Here is a 17,497-nt window from a genome sequence, read left to right on the forward strand (position 1 = left end):
TTTATAAATTTATATGATCAATTATAATTTATTTATACATGTATATTGTTTTATTGTATATTTATTATTTTAATTATATTTACCACTTTTTTTATTAGAATATACAATACAAAATGGCGACAGCGATAAATTATATAATTTATATATATGTATATTGTTTTATTGTTTAACACTTTCTTAATTAAATATACAAAACATTCTCTCTATATGCTTAATTGTATAAATTTTACAAAAAAAAAAATAAAATAAAATAAAATTTACTGTAATTGGTAAAAAACTATTAATAGCAAATTCTTGAGATCATTTGGAGATAATTTTTTCTCAACAAAAATATCGAGACATCAATACACACACAATTTCCAAGTCATTCAATAAACAATTGAAAAAAGGGCGCTTTTCACAAACTAAACTTTTTGGAGTTAAAGGATTACCAAAAGTATATTCTTCAATTAATTTCAAATAGATGAGTTTACTGTAATAAAATATTAATTTAAGACTTAATTATAAAGTTATATGATGATAAAAATTGGAAACTTGCAAAAAATGATGACGTCCCTCGACATTTTTGCTAAGAAAAAAATCGTTTCTAAATAATGATCTCAAAAATCTGCCATTAGAAAATTTCCACCAATTACGGGACACCCTATCATGAATGAAACACACACACACGCACACGCGTGCACGCACGCACGCACGCACGCACGCACGCACCAATGTCGAGTCTTGAGCTTGCGTTTAATCATATATGCTATTTCAAAAATTTTTTCCTGCACTTTTATATTTGTGAATTTATTTTAGCGATATTATATAGATGTGCACACGTGTTCTAAATTAATAATTTTATATTATACTATTTAGTTTTACTATTAGCTTTTTGTTGTAAAATTATATATTCGAATAAATAACTTTTGTGCAAAGTTCAATAAAATTCTTTAGATGCTAAAATATAATATAGTCGATATCAATAAAGAAAATAAGAAATTAGAGAGTAAGAGAAAAACATTGCATTTGATCGTCTTACGAGCAAATGCTTATAAAAATAATGATACTGATACCAATAATAAGTTAGTTTAAATCTCATGAATAATGAATAATTATTCGATATTTTTAAACTTTGAAAAAGAAAAAAACAAAACGCGAGTATATTAGAGGATACTCAAAGAATTAATTTATGCAAGAAGCCTAGTGTACAAAATTTATGATGGAAGCAATATAAAACGAATGATGCAACTGCCCTATATAAGCGCATAATATTTAAGGTATATTCTTAGAATATATCTTCTAGAAACATACCTTGAATATATCTTAAATATTATACAATATTATGCGCTTATAGGGTGATGATAAATAATTATGCCATGATTAGCTACGATTGTCAATTGTTAATAGTAATGCCGATACATCACTGACTGCCGGCAGCGGCAGCGGCAGCGGCCAGCGACGTCTTGCGTCTTGCGTATAGTAGCGTGCGGCATGCGGTGTGTGGCGTGCGGCGTGTGGCGTGATGGATCGTGGCGCGAAAACAACGTGGCAACCTCGCGAAATAAGCATCGTTCGTCGATTCGTCGCTTCGTCCGGTCGTTGCATAGAGCATAGAGCATATAAAAAAGCGTAAAACATGATAACAGACTTTTTGAATCGCTACGATAGATATATATATATATATATATATATATCGCAGATAGAGGATCTCTGAAATGGTTGCGACAGAGAGAAGATCGCGAGTGGAAAGTGGGAGTGGGAGCAGGTCAACAGGCCGAGTCGAACGAATACCGAGTATACTTGGTACTTGCGAATGATCAATCGTATGACTGGCTCAAACTGCGGCTCGAACGGAAAGCGACGTCACGTGTCAGCTGAAAAGCATAGTAACTGTCAGTGGACGACCGCTCGGCGCTCGACCAATCGAGACACGAGCACGAGTGACCCGACAACGTTGCTTCGCCGACTCGTCAGTCAGCGCTAGAGTCGACAGTCGACGCAGAGTCGTTGGTCGCGACTGCGTTTGGCTGTTCCTTCGTAATCGTTTGTAGTTTGCGTCTGACAGTGCGAGTGTTCGATTGTCGTGCAATCATCATCCGTGAGGGCCCATCTAGGCCCGCAAGAAGACAACGCTTAAAATCTCGCTCACCAATAATAAACACCACAATGACACATTCGACCACATCGTTGCGAACATTAAGTGTTTCTGGGATAGATATAGATGCGGCAACGACAATCGACGCGATAATAACGATAACGTTACAACAGCGTATCCATTTACCACGATAGCGCGTTGCTGCCAACAGGAAAGGAGTGTATCGAGTCGTTCTCGTAGCTCTCGACACGGATGTGTACACATTTTATAAACGAGATATATGTACATGTACATCTTTTTCAGAGGAAACTCGTGTAAAAAGAAAGAAAAATATCATTATCACGATCAGTACGACGACGTTACACACACACACACACGTACACATCACATTGTACACGCACGCACGCACACACACACACATACACACAGGCACGTGAGAAAGGCGAGAGAAGACGATCGTGGCATGAAGAATAAAATAATATACGTGGGTTTTTATGTGAATTGATCATATATGTGTATCGGCGTGATAGAGAACAAACGAGAGAAAGAAAAAAAAGAGAGAGAGGGGGGGGAGGGGAAAAAAGACACATAGGCAAGCGCCATTCGGAAGTAACAGTGTCAAAGCACTATATTGTTCGCAATTTCTACAACGTTAGAAACTGTTGGTAAACTGTACGCGGCATCTGGAACATCAGTAGGACAAGTGAGTGCGCGCGTGTCATCGTCAACGTGTGTTTCGTACAGTGTGTGTATGTCGCGTACACGTGCGTGTATATGTGCATGTGCATGCGCGTGTATCGATAGTGGCTGGTATATATATATGTATATATACACACTATACACGCACCCGACGCACACACGTATCTCCGACAGTCTATATTCTATATCGCCTCGCGCGCGGGCGTTTACTTGTCTCGGTCTCGCCCCGTCTCCGTCTAACTAGTCGATTCACGGCGTGCCTCGTTTTCGCGCTCGCGCTCGCGTCGCGAGCGCGACCGCGACCGCTCGTTCCGCCTGTTCGCTAGCGGAGTTTTCACTGCGGTACGACACGCGTATACCACGCGTACGTGTTACGTGTGCGATACGCGACGGACGACGGACGACGAACGACGGACGACGGACGACGGACTACGAGGCGGACGCGACCGGCTTGCCGGAGCGGATCGAATCGCAGACCGTGGAAAAATTCCCGGATAATGGATATCCCCGCGGGTGTACTGTAGACTAAAGTGGTTTGCTGCAAATCTCCGTGTGTATCTTTAGGATAAGGTGGAGGAGAACGAGGAAGCGGTGGTGGAGGAGGACGGAGGAGGACGAGGACGAGGACGAGGACGAGGACGGACGGGAGAGATTAGGTTAGATTGAACTCGCGTCACCCCGTCCCCACACTCCCCTTGCTGCGGCATCGGAGTGCTCCATCTCGCTTCGACGTGCACGCCCGTTTCCATCTGACCCGTATCGTGTCTGAGAAACGAAGAAACGAAGACGAGAAAGAGAGAGAGTGAGACAGTACCAGCGCCCGAAGAATCTGAGGAAAAGCGGGAGAAAAACACAAATGCCGATCGCCGGTGGAATGCTGCTCCCTGAATCGGCTTCCCATTACGTGTCTCCCGTCACTGGCATGCTACGTTTCATCGATAGACTTTCAGGTTAGCACGAGACATAGTTATTGCACGAGTACATATATATATATATATATATATATCTCTTCCTTTTTCTTTCTCTCTCTCTCTCTCTCTCTCTCTCTCTCTCTCTCTCTCTCTTTATCTATCTATCTATCTATCTCTGTCTCTTATCGTTCGCGAATTTAGTCGGCGTGAGACGCATAGTCGTCTCGCGACTCGCGACAGTTTGACGCATTAAACATTTCCGCCCGAGACCATGGAACGTTTCCGACTAAAGTAGACGAAACAAGACAGTCTTTCTTTACATTTTTACCGCCGCGACAGAATCTTTAATCCTCTAAAACTCTAAATTAAAGGATATATGTATAAGTATATCTTTATACACACGCGCGCACACACACACGCATGTCTTGAATTTTCATCCTGCTACCTTTTATAACCTTTTATTCGTGTCTGTCTGTCAAATATGTTTTTTGTAATGACAATTTTAATACGTACGAGAAACATTTTTTTTTTTTTTTTTTTTTTTTTTTTTTTTCATCTCAACATATTAAATATATATATATATATATATATATATATATATATATATATATATTTAATAAATTATATAATTGGTTAATATCTGAAAAACTTGTCCCTTTCTGCACAGTATACATGTATAGTATTATGTCGCATTGCAAAAACAGGAGCAATATATCTGAAAATTCCCTTTTGCGACTATTCTTATTTCTTTATCATTTTTAGAAATATTAGTCGGTATTTTTAACTGTCATCGATAATAATTGAAAGATATTAAAAAATATTTTGCATAGTTTTACAAATTTATTTATGGTTACGATTATCGGATTATCGAAAACGGTATACGAAATGATATATGTACATGTATCTATGTAGGATATACTGTTAAATGTAAACGTACATCGCAAGCGATGTCTAGACAGAATAAGAGAGACAAGACCGTAGACGACGACTTTGTAAAAGCTCGCGCGAGACAGTGTTCGCATATGTACGTCTAGCGATAATTTTTTTCTTCGACCTTCGTTACTCCTCGTGGATATCAGCAACACACGCTATATCCTAGCTTTCTCTTACAATAATCGCGTCAAATCATAGAAATAAACTAATATTTCTCGAGTAAAAATAATTATTATAGATCTTTTCAAATATCAATTCTGCTATCGAACATTTCTTTTGTTGCGACGGAACGGAATATTAAATATTTTTCACATATAATTGATTAAAACGAGAAAAAAGAAAATATACATAGAGTAATTAAATAAAGAAACTGTTTCTTCAACTGTTTATTTGTTAAATTTTAACAATTAAAATATTAACATGTTATTATTTAAAAACTATTGCACGACGCTTATATGATCAAAACAAATATTGTTAAAAGTTTTAAAGTTTTGCAAAAATACTTTTAAAATAAACATGCAAAATTAATTACATTTTTTCATTATGATAATTTTAGCAGTTATCACCCAAAACTATAAAACTCGTGTTATTTACTGAATAATACTATAGGTATTTAAGTATTAACATTACAATTACATATTCTTTGTTTGATTGATTGGTTTATGATACTCTTAATAGCTCAAAATTAAATGATATTTAAAACTGGATATTATATATTTCCGATTAATGAAATTACGACGATAGATTATTAGCAAAATCGAATTGCTTGATTTTATTGCCCTTGGGTCATCGAACACATTAAATCATCGATATTATATCATACGACTATATATAGGTTACATTATACATACCTAAACAAGCAATTTTACCGCATCATTGTTTAATTGTGAATGAATGAAATCGTCTGAATACAAATCGATCAAAATACGAGCTGATGATAAACAATAACAGAACAAGAAAATACTCGAAAATAAATAACACACAAAACATTTACATAGCGATATTGATAATGATTTTAGAATGATTCTAGAACAATAATGATTCTTGCTCTGCTTTTATTTTTAGTTAATACAAATACCTACTACCAATTTTTTTATTAAATTTTTTGTTTCTTTTTTTTTTTTAGAGTTCTACTTTTAAAACTTATAGAAGCAGTGTTACTATATTTTTTCTCTCTTCTTAATAGAAATAACTGTTACATTCTATGAATCTTACCGTTATAAATCCATGTGACAAAATTTTTATTTTCTTTCCATACATAACAAAATTATTTTCCTACGCTATGAGTATATGATATACATATGATACAAGAGAATATATAATGAATATATATATATATGTATATATATATATATATATATATATATATATATATATATATATACATATACACATACATATAAGATTATATGAACACTGCTGACGTAAGTGAGAAAGGAATGAATAACGGAAAAAGTTTAACTTTTACATCGTTCGCATAAAATCTTTAAAAATGTTCATCAATAATTGATTTATAGTTTGATAAACGAATGTACGTAGTAATTTATTCATATCCTATAATCTTTAAAAACTGAAATTAGTTTTGTATTAAAAAAATTAATAAACAATAAATATGTATATATATATATATACAATAATTTTTCGTTCTTCGGATGGAAATTTTTCAAGTCCTAATAGAAAATGTTTTTTTTTTAATCAGGAATAAATACTTTCGAGGGTTTTAAATAGCGCCTTGAGAAATCTACCAAATTGATTCTGATTGAAATATATATGTATAGTAAAAAGGAGTAAAAATAAGTGATCAATTCAATCGTATTGAAACGTGAGATAAGCAATTTATGTTGGAATATTATACGATATATGGATTAATCGAAGAAACTTTATAAATCGTCGAGAAGTTATTCAAATCCAAGAAACTAAATAATCTATGAATAATGTGAATAAAAGAATTATAATATATATATATATATATATATATATATATATATATATATATATATATATATATTATAATTCTTTTATTCACATTATTCATAGAGAGCTTTTAAATATGTACATGTATATCCCAACATGGATCAATACAAGTCTGTAAGATGAAGAAAACAATATGAAGAGAAACGTAAGCGTACATAAGCATTTGCGTGCATGCATACCTAGTGCGTGCGTGTGAATGAACGTCTGAAATTTTAACGGAACAGTCAAAGCTGTCCTCGATGGTAAATAGTACATAAATTACTGCACACACACATATTTAATATCGACTTTAATTTATGTTGGAATATTATACGATATATGGATTAATCGAAGAAACTTTATAAATCGTCGAGAAATTATTCAAATCCGTGCATTTTCAATTTTAATACATAATAAATTTTAAAAATATACTTGGTACATACACACACACATTTTCTCGATAAATGTGATAAATGAAAGATAGTAAATCTCTCAAAAGTTCTAATAATTATTCCTAATTACTCAAATCGATAAACTAAATAATAAAAAGGGTTAGGTTCAATAATTTTTCGTTCTTCGGATGGAAAGATTTTTCAAGTCCTAATAGAAAATGTTTCTTTTTTAATCAGGAATAAATACTTTCGAGGGTTTTAAATAGCGCCTTGAGAAATCTACCAAATTGATTCTGATTGAAATATATATGTATAGTAAAAAGGAGTAAAAATAAGGAATAAATAAGGAATAAATAAAATAAAGGAATAAATAATAATATTAAAAATAATTCAATCGTATTGAAACGTGAGATGAGCACTTTTTATCGTCTTATTCCTATTTTTATTTCGTCCTGCGACATTTAGTCGCAAGGACTTTCTTTTTAATGTATCAAATTCTTTGGCGAATAGTAATAGGTCTGTATCAATTATATTGTCTCGCGATTATTAGATTGCTCGGAATCAGTAGTTATCTAATCGAGACACAAACTTGTTTACCTTTCAAAGTCTAACTTAATAAATCTTGTTCGTAGCTTATTGAAAACTTTTCCTTTGGATAAGAATGAGACAAGAATAAAAATGAGCAAGATGGAATGGCATTTTATAACAGACTATTTTGGATTTCTATATTAAATGAGACTCACTCGAGAAATGGCAAAGTTATCTATAATCTTTGTTAGAACAGGGACAAAAAAAACGATCCTACAATTATCGATTCGAGATTACTATCTGTACAATAAATAAAACCCCCATATATTTTCTTTGTTTCTTAGAAATATGGAAAAAGGGAAATGTTTTGAAAAGAATAGTTTAAGATACTTTCATTACCACGTAAGAGAGCGAGACTGCCCAATCGCTATTGCCTTGCGCCTTGCGCCTTGCGCTTGCATTTCAAGCCCACGCGGTTAAGTGTGACTGCGCGCGCCGTCACGTGATCTATTCTTATTATTACGATGATGTAGAGATGACATTGTATTGTAGTAGTATTGGTGAAAGTATGTGTGAGAAATGAATGCACATAGGAAAAATATCAAAGGAAAAAATTATAAAACAAAGTTATAAAGATGTCAATTTGAAGGGATTATGAGATAACTAACTTTGAAAAAGAAAAGTCTTCTTTCTTCCAACTTTTTTTGCAGCCGACTCTGCGCTTCACTTTCTGTAGGCGTATGCCCGAGGGAGTGAGTGCGTGCGTGCGTGCACGTGTGTGCGTATCCATTATTTGTCGCTATGCTCCAATATGCAAATTACTTGTTTACCAATGTCTCTTAGACGATTATTAAATTATTTATGCAAAGATAAGCAAATAAATAAAACAGTTTATTATTGTAATTAATTTCAGTAAATACAACGTAAATACAGTTTATTTCTATAATTTAAGATATATAATCTCTCTCTCTCTCTCTCTCTCTCTCTCTCTCTCTCTCTCTCTCTCACTCTCTCTCTCTCTCTCTCTCTCTCTCTCCCCTCCCCCCTCTCTCTCTCTCTCTCTCTCTCTCACATATATGTATAATTGTTTAATAACGTAAAATTATATGTGAATTTTCATCGTTACTGAAAGTGGCAGATTGCATATACATAATATATACAGTATATTGTAGATAAATCGACAAAGATATAATACGTTCATGTTCCGTTAATCAAAATCGATTCTTACAAAATATATCGCGAATACTTGATTTCATCAAACTCTTGTTGCTATTCTCAAGAGCACACATTTATGTGCTTACCAACACAAAAACTATAACCTGCAAGTACGAGAATCGAGAAATCATTCGCTTACTTTCGCATTTATCCTTATATGATGTGACGTGATAATATGCGCGGCAAAACATATCGATAGATTTTCCGGCCATTATTGTATGGAAACAGTATTGTGACATCATTGTCTATAAGACGCGATCAAGAAACACTCTCGAAAAAAATCAGAGCACTTAAGATTCAAATTTACGTATCGAAAAAAAAGTTGTTAATTTGACTAAATGATAAATTTAACTAAATCAGTTTAGTTTTATCATTTCTTTAGTTGAAATAGTGTATTACGATGTGTATTTGACTTAAATATTTCAACTAACGAAATGATAATAATCAAAGGCATCTAGTCAAATTAACAACTTTTTATTCTTACAATCAGTGTATAAAACAGACATAAGGCCTAGGAGAGGGGAAGGGAGATATGCGTATATATATCTCGTTTTAACATCTAATATTTAATAGAAAATAATTATAAATATGTATACTTAATGTTCAAACTTTCTTGAGCGTATCTTATAGAAAAGTAAAACACCGATAGCCATAGTAATTGAAACGATAGTAATTGTTACGATGCAATAACGATATAGGTATTGATTATCGTTTCCGATATTGAGATTGTATGAAAAAAACACTCGCTATTCTCTCATATGTAAAACTTTGCCAAGATTTGAGTATATGCAATGAGCAGAAAATTGAAATCTCATCCAAATAGTGAGCCCTATCCTATTCCATCACGGTTGGATGGTATATCTTTATATGGATTATAGAAATAGTATTGTGGGATATAGATATTTGTCAGTCGATAAATGCGGATATATAATATAACGAGCCGCAAAGACGTACTACCGGGTGGCAGAGGAGCACAGGAAAGAGGGTGCTTATGCAGTTTGGGGGATAATATGACAAAGATCGGGAGGCACGAGACGCGACGAGGGCGAGAGTATGGAACAGACGTAGAAATGCCAGGTGTTTCGTGATGTAGTATAGGACGGAACCACCCCCTGCTTGGCACTTTACTCCCTCCTGAAGAGGCCGATCATTCGGCTCGGCTCGACTCGACTCGACTCGACTCGACTCATTGTCAGCTCAGCATAGCTCGCAATCAGTTCAGTTCGGTTCAGCTCAGCTCAGCTCAGCTCGGCTCAGCTCACAATCAGCTCACAATCAGCTCAGCTCAGCTTGGTACTTGGTGTTTACTACTCGTTTTTCCCCTTCCTATTTTAGTCTAGCCATAAATTCCCTTTGCAATCTTTCATCACTTTCATCAATTCTTCCTTATCTAAACTCATATTTATCGCGCAATCACATTTCTCACACTCTTTGCTACTTCTGAAACTTTTACGGAATATCAATCGAGCAAATATTTACGAATTAGAATTTCAACGGTTCATCTCCATATTGCCGCGTCAATCCTCCAATAGTACAAGTTCAAAGTTAATGGGTTCTGTGGATGTCGCCATAATATTTCCTATATTACCCAACTGCTAGAAAATTCCAACATTCTTCGGGCTTCCATATCCATTTCGATTTTACCGAGAATCGATATTTGGGACGTAGTCCTTATATTCTTAATAATTCAAAACTTTCTCATTTTAAGATTGTTAATATGCAACTTATATAATTTCAAAACTTCTCGTACGTTCGAAAATACGGTTACAAAAATCTTGTAAAAAATATTAATCAACAATTTACATTTATCGACAATTATTTGTATTATAGAATTTATCTATATTATTATTTTGCAGGTGCAAAAATTATAAATTGTAAGATTGTATATTTCTGAAACTATTCCCGAAAAAATATTATAGTTTGCATCAAAAGTTATCGTAGTAATAACGGAAATACTTTTATTAGTTCTTATAATTAGAGCACAGTTTTATTTCAAAAACGATTAGGAATTACGAGGTTTGAAAATTCGATTCTATTTTTTTTTTCTAGTTGTACTATTATATATTTAAAACTATTAATGTATACTCTCACCTCGAAAGGTTTACTATTAATTTTTATGAGATATTTTATGATTTATTTTTATTTCGAGATTACGACATTTATTTTTATTTTAACATTGCAAATAAATTTAATAAAATATATAATATCTCGTAAAGAGTATTTTTAGTTATTTAATGATTTTTATTTTAATATTATTTTAATACTAGTATATATAGACTAACATGAGAGAGATAGGCTATATGTAGTATAGTGTGTTTGCACATATGTGTTTACATAGTACGACTATTTTTTTTTTCTTTCTGTTTGTTATGTAAGAAGAAATTTGTGAAAAGTTTTTAAGTTTAAATTTGAATTAAATTATCATTTACTTAACTCATTCGTAATTTAAAAAATTATTAATTATGACAAGATATATAATAAATATCATTTGTTTCTAATCATCGATCAATAGTTAGCAGCTGCATGTAACGCCAAGCATTCATAAATTTTTCTTATCTCCGGTTAATATCTATTCTACTAATGACAATCTATTCACTTTTTTTAACATAAAATAACCCTCACGTTGTAGGAGACAGTCGCCGTCTCTTCTTTACAATCGATACAACCGATGATTATTATTATCCGAGTAAATTGTAAAAAAATATGGCTCTGTTATCGACGAAATTAATATTATTAATAAGAATATGTAGAACACGTTATAGATATAACGTTCAATACTTATTAAAAAATCGTAGTGTTTTTAATGTTATCTTATTATTTAAATTCAAAGAAAAAAAATTGATGTAAAAATATAGCCAAAAGTAATTCAACGAAAGAATATGTTGAAAAGTCATCGATTTTTGCCCCCCCCCCCCCCCTTCCCGCTGGAACTAATTGTAAAATGTATATTTCTTATAGCTTTGAGTGTAGAATCACATGATAACATTCAAAGTTAATGAAAATACCATTTTGTGTGTCATTCGGTGATCGAAAGATATGGTTTTTTTTTTTTTTTTTTTATGAATATATAAAATAATTTGTATTTATCCAAATGTGTTTTAAAAAGTCTATATGAATTTATATAAACATTTAGGTGCATGGATCCGATCCAAGATCAGAGGCCGATCAACGCCATGTCGTTGGGAGTTTTTGAAAAATAATGATTTTCAATATACTACACCCAAAAAACCATGCATATTTTACATCTCGGCAAGGTACAAAAATCGACGACTTTTTAACATATACTCGCAAAATCGCAAAATCATAAATCTCTTATAGCGTAAAATATTATATGTATAGAATTTGATGTATGTAAAGAGAAAGATATACAGCTATATTTTTTTTTTCTTATTTGATCCATAGAATTTCAGTACAATACTGGATAGAGTTTTTTTTAATCTTTTCGCCGTTCAGTTATCTCACTATACGATTGTACCATATACACGCACGCACGCACGCACGCACAAACACACCCAATATATAATATTTATTAAGGAAGAAATATGCACTTACACAGAGTCAACCTTTTGATAAGTTTTTACTCCTATCTTTTTCATTCTCATTGTCAATCTAATTTATTAATTAATTACTGTCTTTATCTTTTTGAAGTTTAACATATGCGGGATTCCTCACATAAATTGTGACAAGTAGTTTTCTCCTAAATTATTAAACGTAAGGAAAAAATTCTTTTTGCAGTTTTATATAGCTTATTGGCATCTTTTAAATGACAAACAAAGCATCGCCTCTTTTTCAAAAAGAGCTAGAAGAAATGAAAACTGATTTTTTTTAATAGAATAGTATTATATATAATTTTTTGCATTTTTGAATAGATATCTTTAAATTTTAGTTGTTTGATAATTATAATTAAAAAGTTAATCATAATTAAAAAGTTGTGACAAAAAGCAAAAAATATTTTTCATTGATTTGTAAATTGTTTCTGAAGAATAATATAGAACCTACGAATAAGTTGATTACATCTACGTACTGAAACATTTTTGTTTCGTTTCGAAGTTATTATCACCTAACCTCTGTGTCGTTATTGTAACAGAGTGATGAAAATAATACTCAATAATGCTCTCACTTATTATCAGTTTTGATTCCTATAATTTTTTCCCCTCAATCATGAAACATTTATTCTTTATTCGTTTCTTATAGTGTAAATGAATTTGAAATACTTGAAAAAGACTACCGCTAACTCTAAATTGCTATTATAGTTTTCTCTTTAAATTAAAAATGTATAATAAATATCTGACAATAAGTCAGAGTTAGTTAAGTCAATAAATTTTGGAGATTGGTTTTAGGATATTACGGCACGCTTTGTGCATGACAAATTTATTCAACCGTTAAAGTGATGTTGAGTGTGAAAAATGACGAATTATTGTATAATATTAATTTGCGGACTGCATATAAAATGAGCATGGAATTTTATTAAAGAGAACTTTAAATGTTGAAATAAGACCATTTGAATATTTTGATAAGTCGATATGACAATGGTAGCAGCAGTGAACGTGCTGGCGCGATTATGAATTTTCAAATCGAGAATGGAACATAAGGGAAAGTACATATTATATGTACTTTGTAGCATATAAATGACAGGACAACAAACACCACCGTCATATACAACATTTTCGCAGACCGATCAATTTTGTGACGAAAAATGATCGAAAAGTGCACGTGTTTTACCGCCTGCACACGCGGTATACATGACAAAAAAAACCATAATCGCGCACAGAAGGAACCATCTGCGGCTTCGAAAAGCATGATGCGGACCATGTGCCGCCTGCTAACGATACTCGGTGTGCATAGTCCATCGCGTTAACTGCTCCAGAGAAAAAGAGACAAATCTGCTTCATATTTGTATTATATTTACAGAAAATTTTAAAAATATTGTATAAAGAAGCATGTGGTAAACGCGATAAAACTTGGAAATAACGCTCGCTCGTTCATCATTAAAAATTGGTTTAAAGTTTAAAAGATTGATGATTCTCTATATGACAATCCTGTTTCCCGCAAGTTCATGCCTGATAAGTTATGGAATTCGATAACTTATCGAATTCGTTGGTAGATTTTACTGACAATGAGACTCTATGTAAACAAACAAGATAAAAAAGTTAAACGATATATAATTCTTGCAATTTCGTACACATCGTCATATTTAAAGTTGGATATATTGAATGTAGAATAGTGTCAATGGAATGTGTACGTGTGTGCATGTGTATGTGTATGTATATGTATATGTATATGTACATGTACATGTACATGTATATGTATATGTGTTGTATAACAAAGGGAGATTTGAAATTTTTGGTCAAAGATTTATTTCTACCGGTAATGCTCGCATGCCTTGCTAAATGTCATGACACTTTTAACTTTCGAGTTTAACACATACCGGCGCACAAAAACATTTGCGTGAGAATACAGTGAAATCCGGAAGTAATTACCATGCAGTAACCGGCTTTGATGCAATCGTGATGCCAGCGTGAATAATATATCGCTTGTATATATTTGTACTAATTCGTTGAAATCTTGTTCGTTTTAGTCTTCCTTTTTCTCACTTTATATTGTTTATATACGAGGAATATGTACGTTATTAATAAATACGATTATGTTGAAGCCAAAATTATATTATACTAATGTACACACTTACATAATTACGAATTACGAATTATGTCCTGCTGTCTCTGCAAATTGTTAAATTTTTACACTCAAATATCAATCTACAATATACTTTGTAATACTTTTGTGTGCGTGCGTGTATGTATACATTATATACATTATATACATTATATACACATATATACACAGAAATATGAAAGGATAGCAGGCAGGCGCGTGCCAGGGCCGGCCAGGATATGGTCGCCTCGCGAGTGAGCGTTGCGAAAAGCAGGTAATGGTGTTGAAGTGCATTCGGCAGCTGCTCGCCATGAATACCGACATGAATACCCGAAGTGGACGAGGTGGACATGTGCGATCCCGTTCGTCTTCTTTCGTCTTCCTCATGGCCCCGCCTATGAGTGCCCCGGAGTCTATCGAGTGGAAAAGATACGTCCTGCTCTAATCCAGCATTATATTATCGAGAGAGCGAGTTGCTTCTTTTTTTTTTTTTTTTTTTTTTTCCATCCGTATCAATCGATCGGGACGATCCTTCCACTTCCCTCGATATGCGTCTCAATTACTATCTCTTTCAAAGAGAAAGAAAAAAGGGGGGAAGCAGAAATTTGAAGAACTTTGAAAAATTTTTAGGTACTTACAAGAGTATGATTTTAAAAGTACAAATATGATTTTTTTTTTTTTTCTATATCTCTTTCATCGGGCTTATGGATTTTTATTACAAAAATTGTATTTTCTTTTTCAAAATTATATGAAAATACCAAGAAGCAACGAAAGATTATTGTAAATAATCTTTCCGTTCACATCTGGATAATTGCCGGTCGAAATGCGGATTAGTATATATAGTGTGAAAAACAATAAGGGATAATAACTAAACGATGATTATAGATCATTTTCGATCTGACGGAAATTTCTTCGATGGTATCGTAGATTCATTGACCATCTGGCAGAACCGGCTGCGCGTTTTCTGCCACCTACTTTGAAAATTGTGATTGCGACGTCTACGTCGCTCACGTGCGCAAATTTTATTATCAATAAAATGAATTTTGAATAAATTTAAGATTACAATTTGATTATATTGTTTGTAAACCAAGTGTGCGACAAACAAAAATATTCTTGTCTTTTCATTTTTCACGTTCCACGTAACATATGTGAATTTTCGTGTTTAGATGAGTCACAGCTGGTATCGGACCGGTCGCGTTAGTATTCGAGACCTTTCTATCTGGAAAATTTCCGCTCCTAATCTTTCCTCTTTATCCGTCGGTAGCTGCAACTTTTAAAAGACACGTGACACATGGCTAGACGCGCGTCCAAGATTTTGGCGAGCGCGCGCGCGTGTGTGTGTGTGTGTGTGTGTGTGCGTGCGTGCGTGCGTGCGTGCGTGCGTGCGTGCGTGCGTGCGTGCGTGTGTGTGTGTTCGTTCGTTCGTTTGTTTGTTTGTTTGTTTGTTTGTTTGTTTGTTGTGTTGGATGTTGGATCGCCATTTGGTACAATATATCTAATTAATTGTAAGAGACGCGGGCGCGTTTCACATTAAGTTTATATAATACACATGATACGATTTATGTAGTAGCCGCTTTTTTTTTTTTTTTTTTTAACACGGTTGGGCATTTTTATTACAATCAATCATCCACGGCTCCAAAACCATATAGATAAACTAATAAACTAATAAACGCGCAACGGCAAATAATATTGAATATTAAAAATAATATTAATTCTAATTGATTTTCTTATGCTACTTCTTACGCATCTGATCAAGTCTCTTTGCAAGTTTCTCTAGCATTGTCGGAAAGTGATATTTTTAATTCCTTGCGTTTACACGTACAATTAACTTACATTCAAAATCTTTAACCTTTAAGATGATTTTTTTTAGATAAGCAAAAATAAAGATTGTTCGTTAAAATAATATTCACTATTCAAGACTGCAACGCGTAAGCGTGTAAGCGTGAGCGGATGTTACGCTAAGAAGCGTGCAATTAGAAAATAACCTAATTCAAGACGATTCGCGATTCACGTTAAGAATTATTTCGTCAGTCGGTCGAGAAACGACGAGAAGTTTAAGCTTATAATGTGACACGTCCAGCAGGGAAATGGCCAATTATCAGGAAGAGAGAACGTGGGTTGTACATTTAAATTTAAATACTGTAGAACAGTATGCCCCCCCCCCCTCTCTCTCTCTCTCTCTCTCTCTCTCTCTCTTTTTCTCTTTCCTCCCCTCGCCTCTCTATATCGTTATTACTTATTTTTTAGCTCTCTATATCGAGGGTACAGTTTATTCTAACAAGTAAGAAAAAACTAAATATACGTGTTTTTCATTTTTGATTGTTCAACGTTGTTAAAAAAAAAATTGCTTTCAATCGTATAGAGAAAACAAGGACTCGAAATAAGGTAAATATTGAAAAGTGACCACTGAAATCTTTATCACTATCAGAAAATAGAAGCGGTCGTGGGAACTAGGACTATTCGAAAGAGATAGACGAGAGAGAAGGATGGAAAAGACTCGTGGCTTTAATATCGGAGTACTTACACTAAAATAACGAGTATCGTCCTCACGATAGATAACGTTTATTACTAACAATAAGTGAACTGTTACAGAAACTCAAGACTCAAATCAAGTCAAGACTCTCGCGCAACCACGTTATACCATTAGCTATGGCGTATTAGCGTAGCACGTCCGGAAGGAGAGTGTCGGCTCTCGCGCTTTCTTCTCCGGGTTCGCCTTTTTCGGAGCCGTTTTCGCAAAACATGCGCGAGTTACGCCTGCGCATTAGGCCCCGTGATTCGCATATTTTGGCCCCGATAGCAGCAGCTACCGGGGGGTAATGTCTAAAGCGCCGTTTACGCGACGGCAGCTGATCATCTTTCAATACATCGTCGGATGTCTCCTTGTCGCATATTAATGCATTTACAATTTACATTTATAATACACATATTTATAATGTCGGAATATCTCTTCTCGATCGCTTTCAATCTGGCCTTGAAAGTAACGTAAAAAAGTGTCGATACAACTAGTCGATATGACTAGTTGGTTGGCGGTGGAATATTTGAACGGCGATTGACGTCACACTTGACGTAGAATTTCATGCTTGCGCATGTCATGATAATACTGTCTGTCGCATATTTAACGGAAAATCGTTTCG

At 33.8% G+C, this 17,497-nt stretch overlaps 1 protein-coding gene across 5 annotated transcripts in view; it reads left to right on the forward strand.

Annotated features, from left to right (window-relative positions):
* The first annotated feature begins 1,945 nt into the window (after positions 1 to 1,945).
* The window catches only part of LOC140668544 (uncharacterized), a 24,198-nt gene continuing 8,646 nt past the window's right edge, over positions 1,946 to 17,497 (forward strand). The window contains exons 1-2 of one of the 5 annotated variants that reach the window (XM_072897638.1): positions 1,947 to 3,118; positions 3,341 to 3,726. In XM_072897638.1, the coding sequence (XP_072753739.1) occupies positions 3,633 to 3,726 (94 nt within the window). In that variant the 5' untranslated portion in view covers positions 1,947 to 3,118; positions 3,341 to 3,632. Of the gene's footprint in view, positions 3,727 to 17,497 lie in introns of all 5 variants that reach the window. The other 4 variants (XM_072897639.1, XM_072897640.1, XM_072897641.1 and 1 more) reach the window with 4 other exon arrangements.

This window comes from Anoplolepis gracilipes, chromosome 8, assembly GCF_047496725.1.
Source record: "Anoplolepis gracilipes chromosome 8, ASM4749672v1, whole genome shotgun sequence".
Lineage (NCBI taxonomy): Eukaryota > Metazoa > Arthropoda > Insecta > Hymenoptera > Formicidae > Anoplolepis > Anoplolepis gracilipes.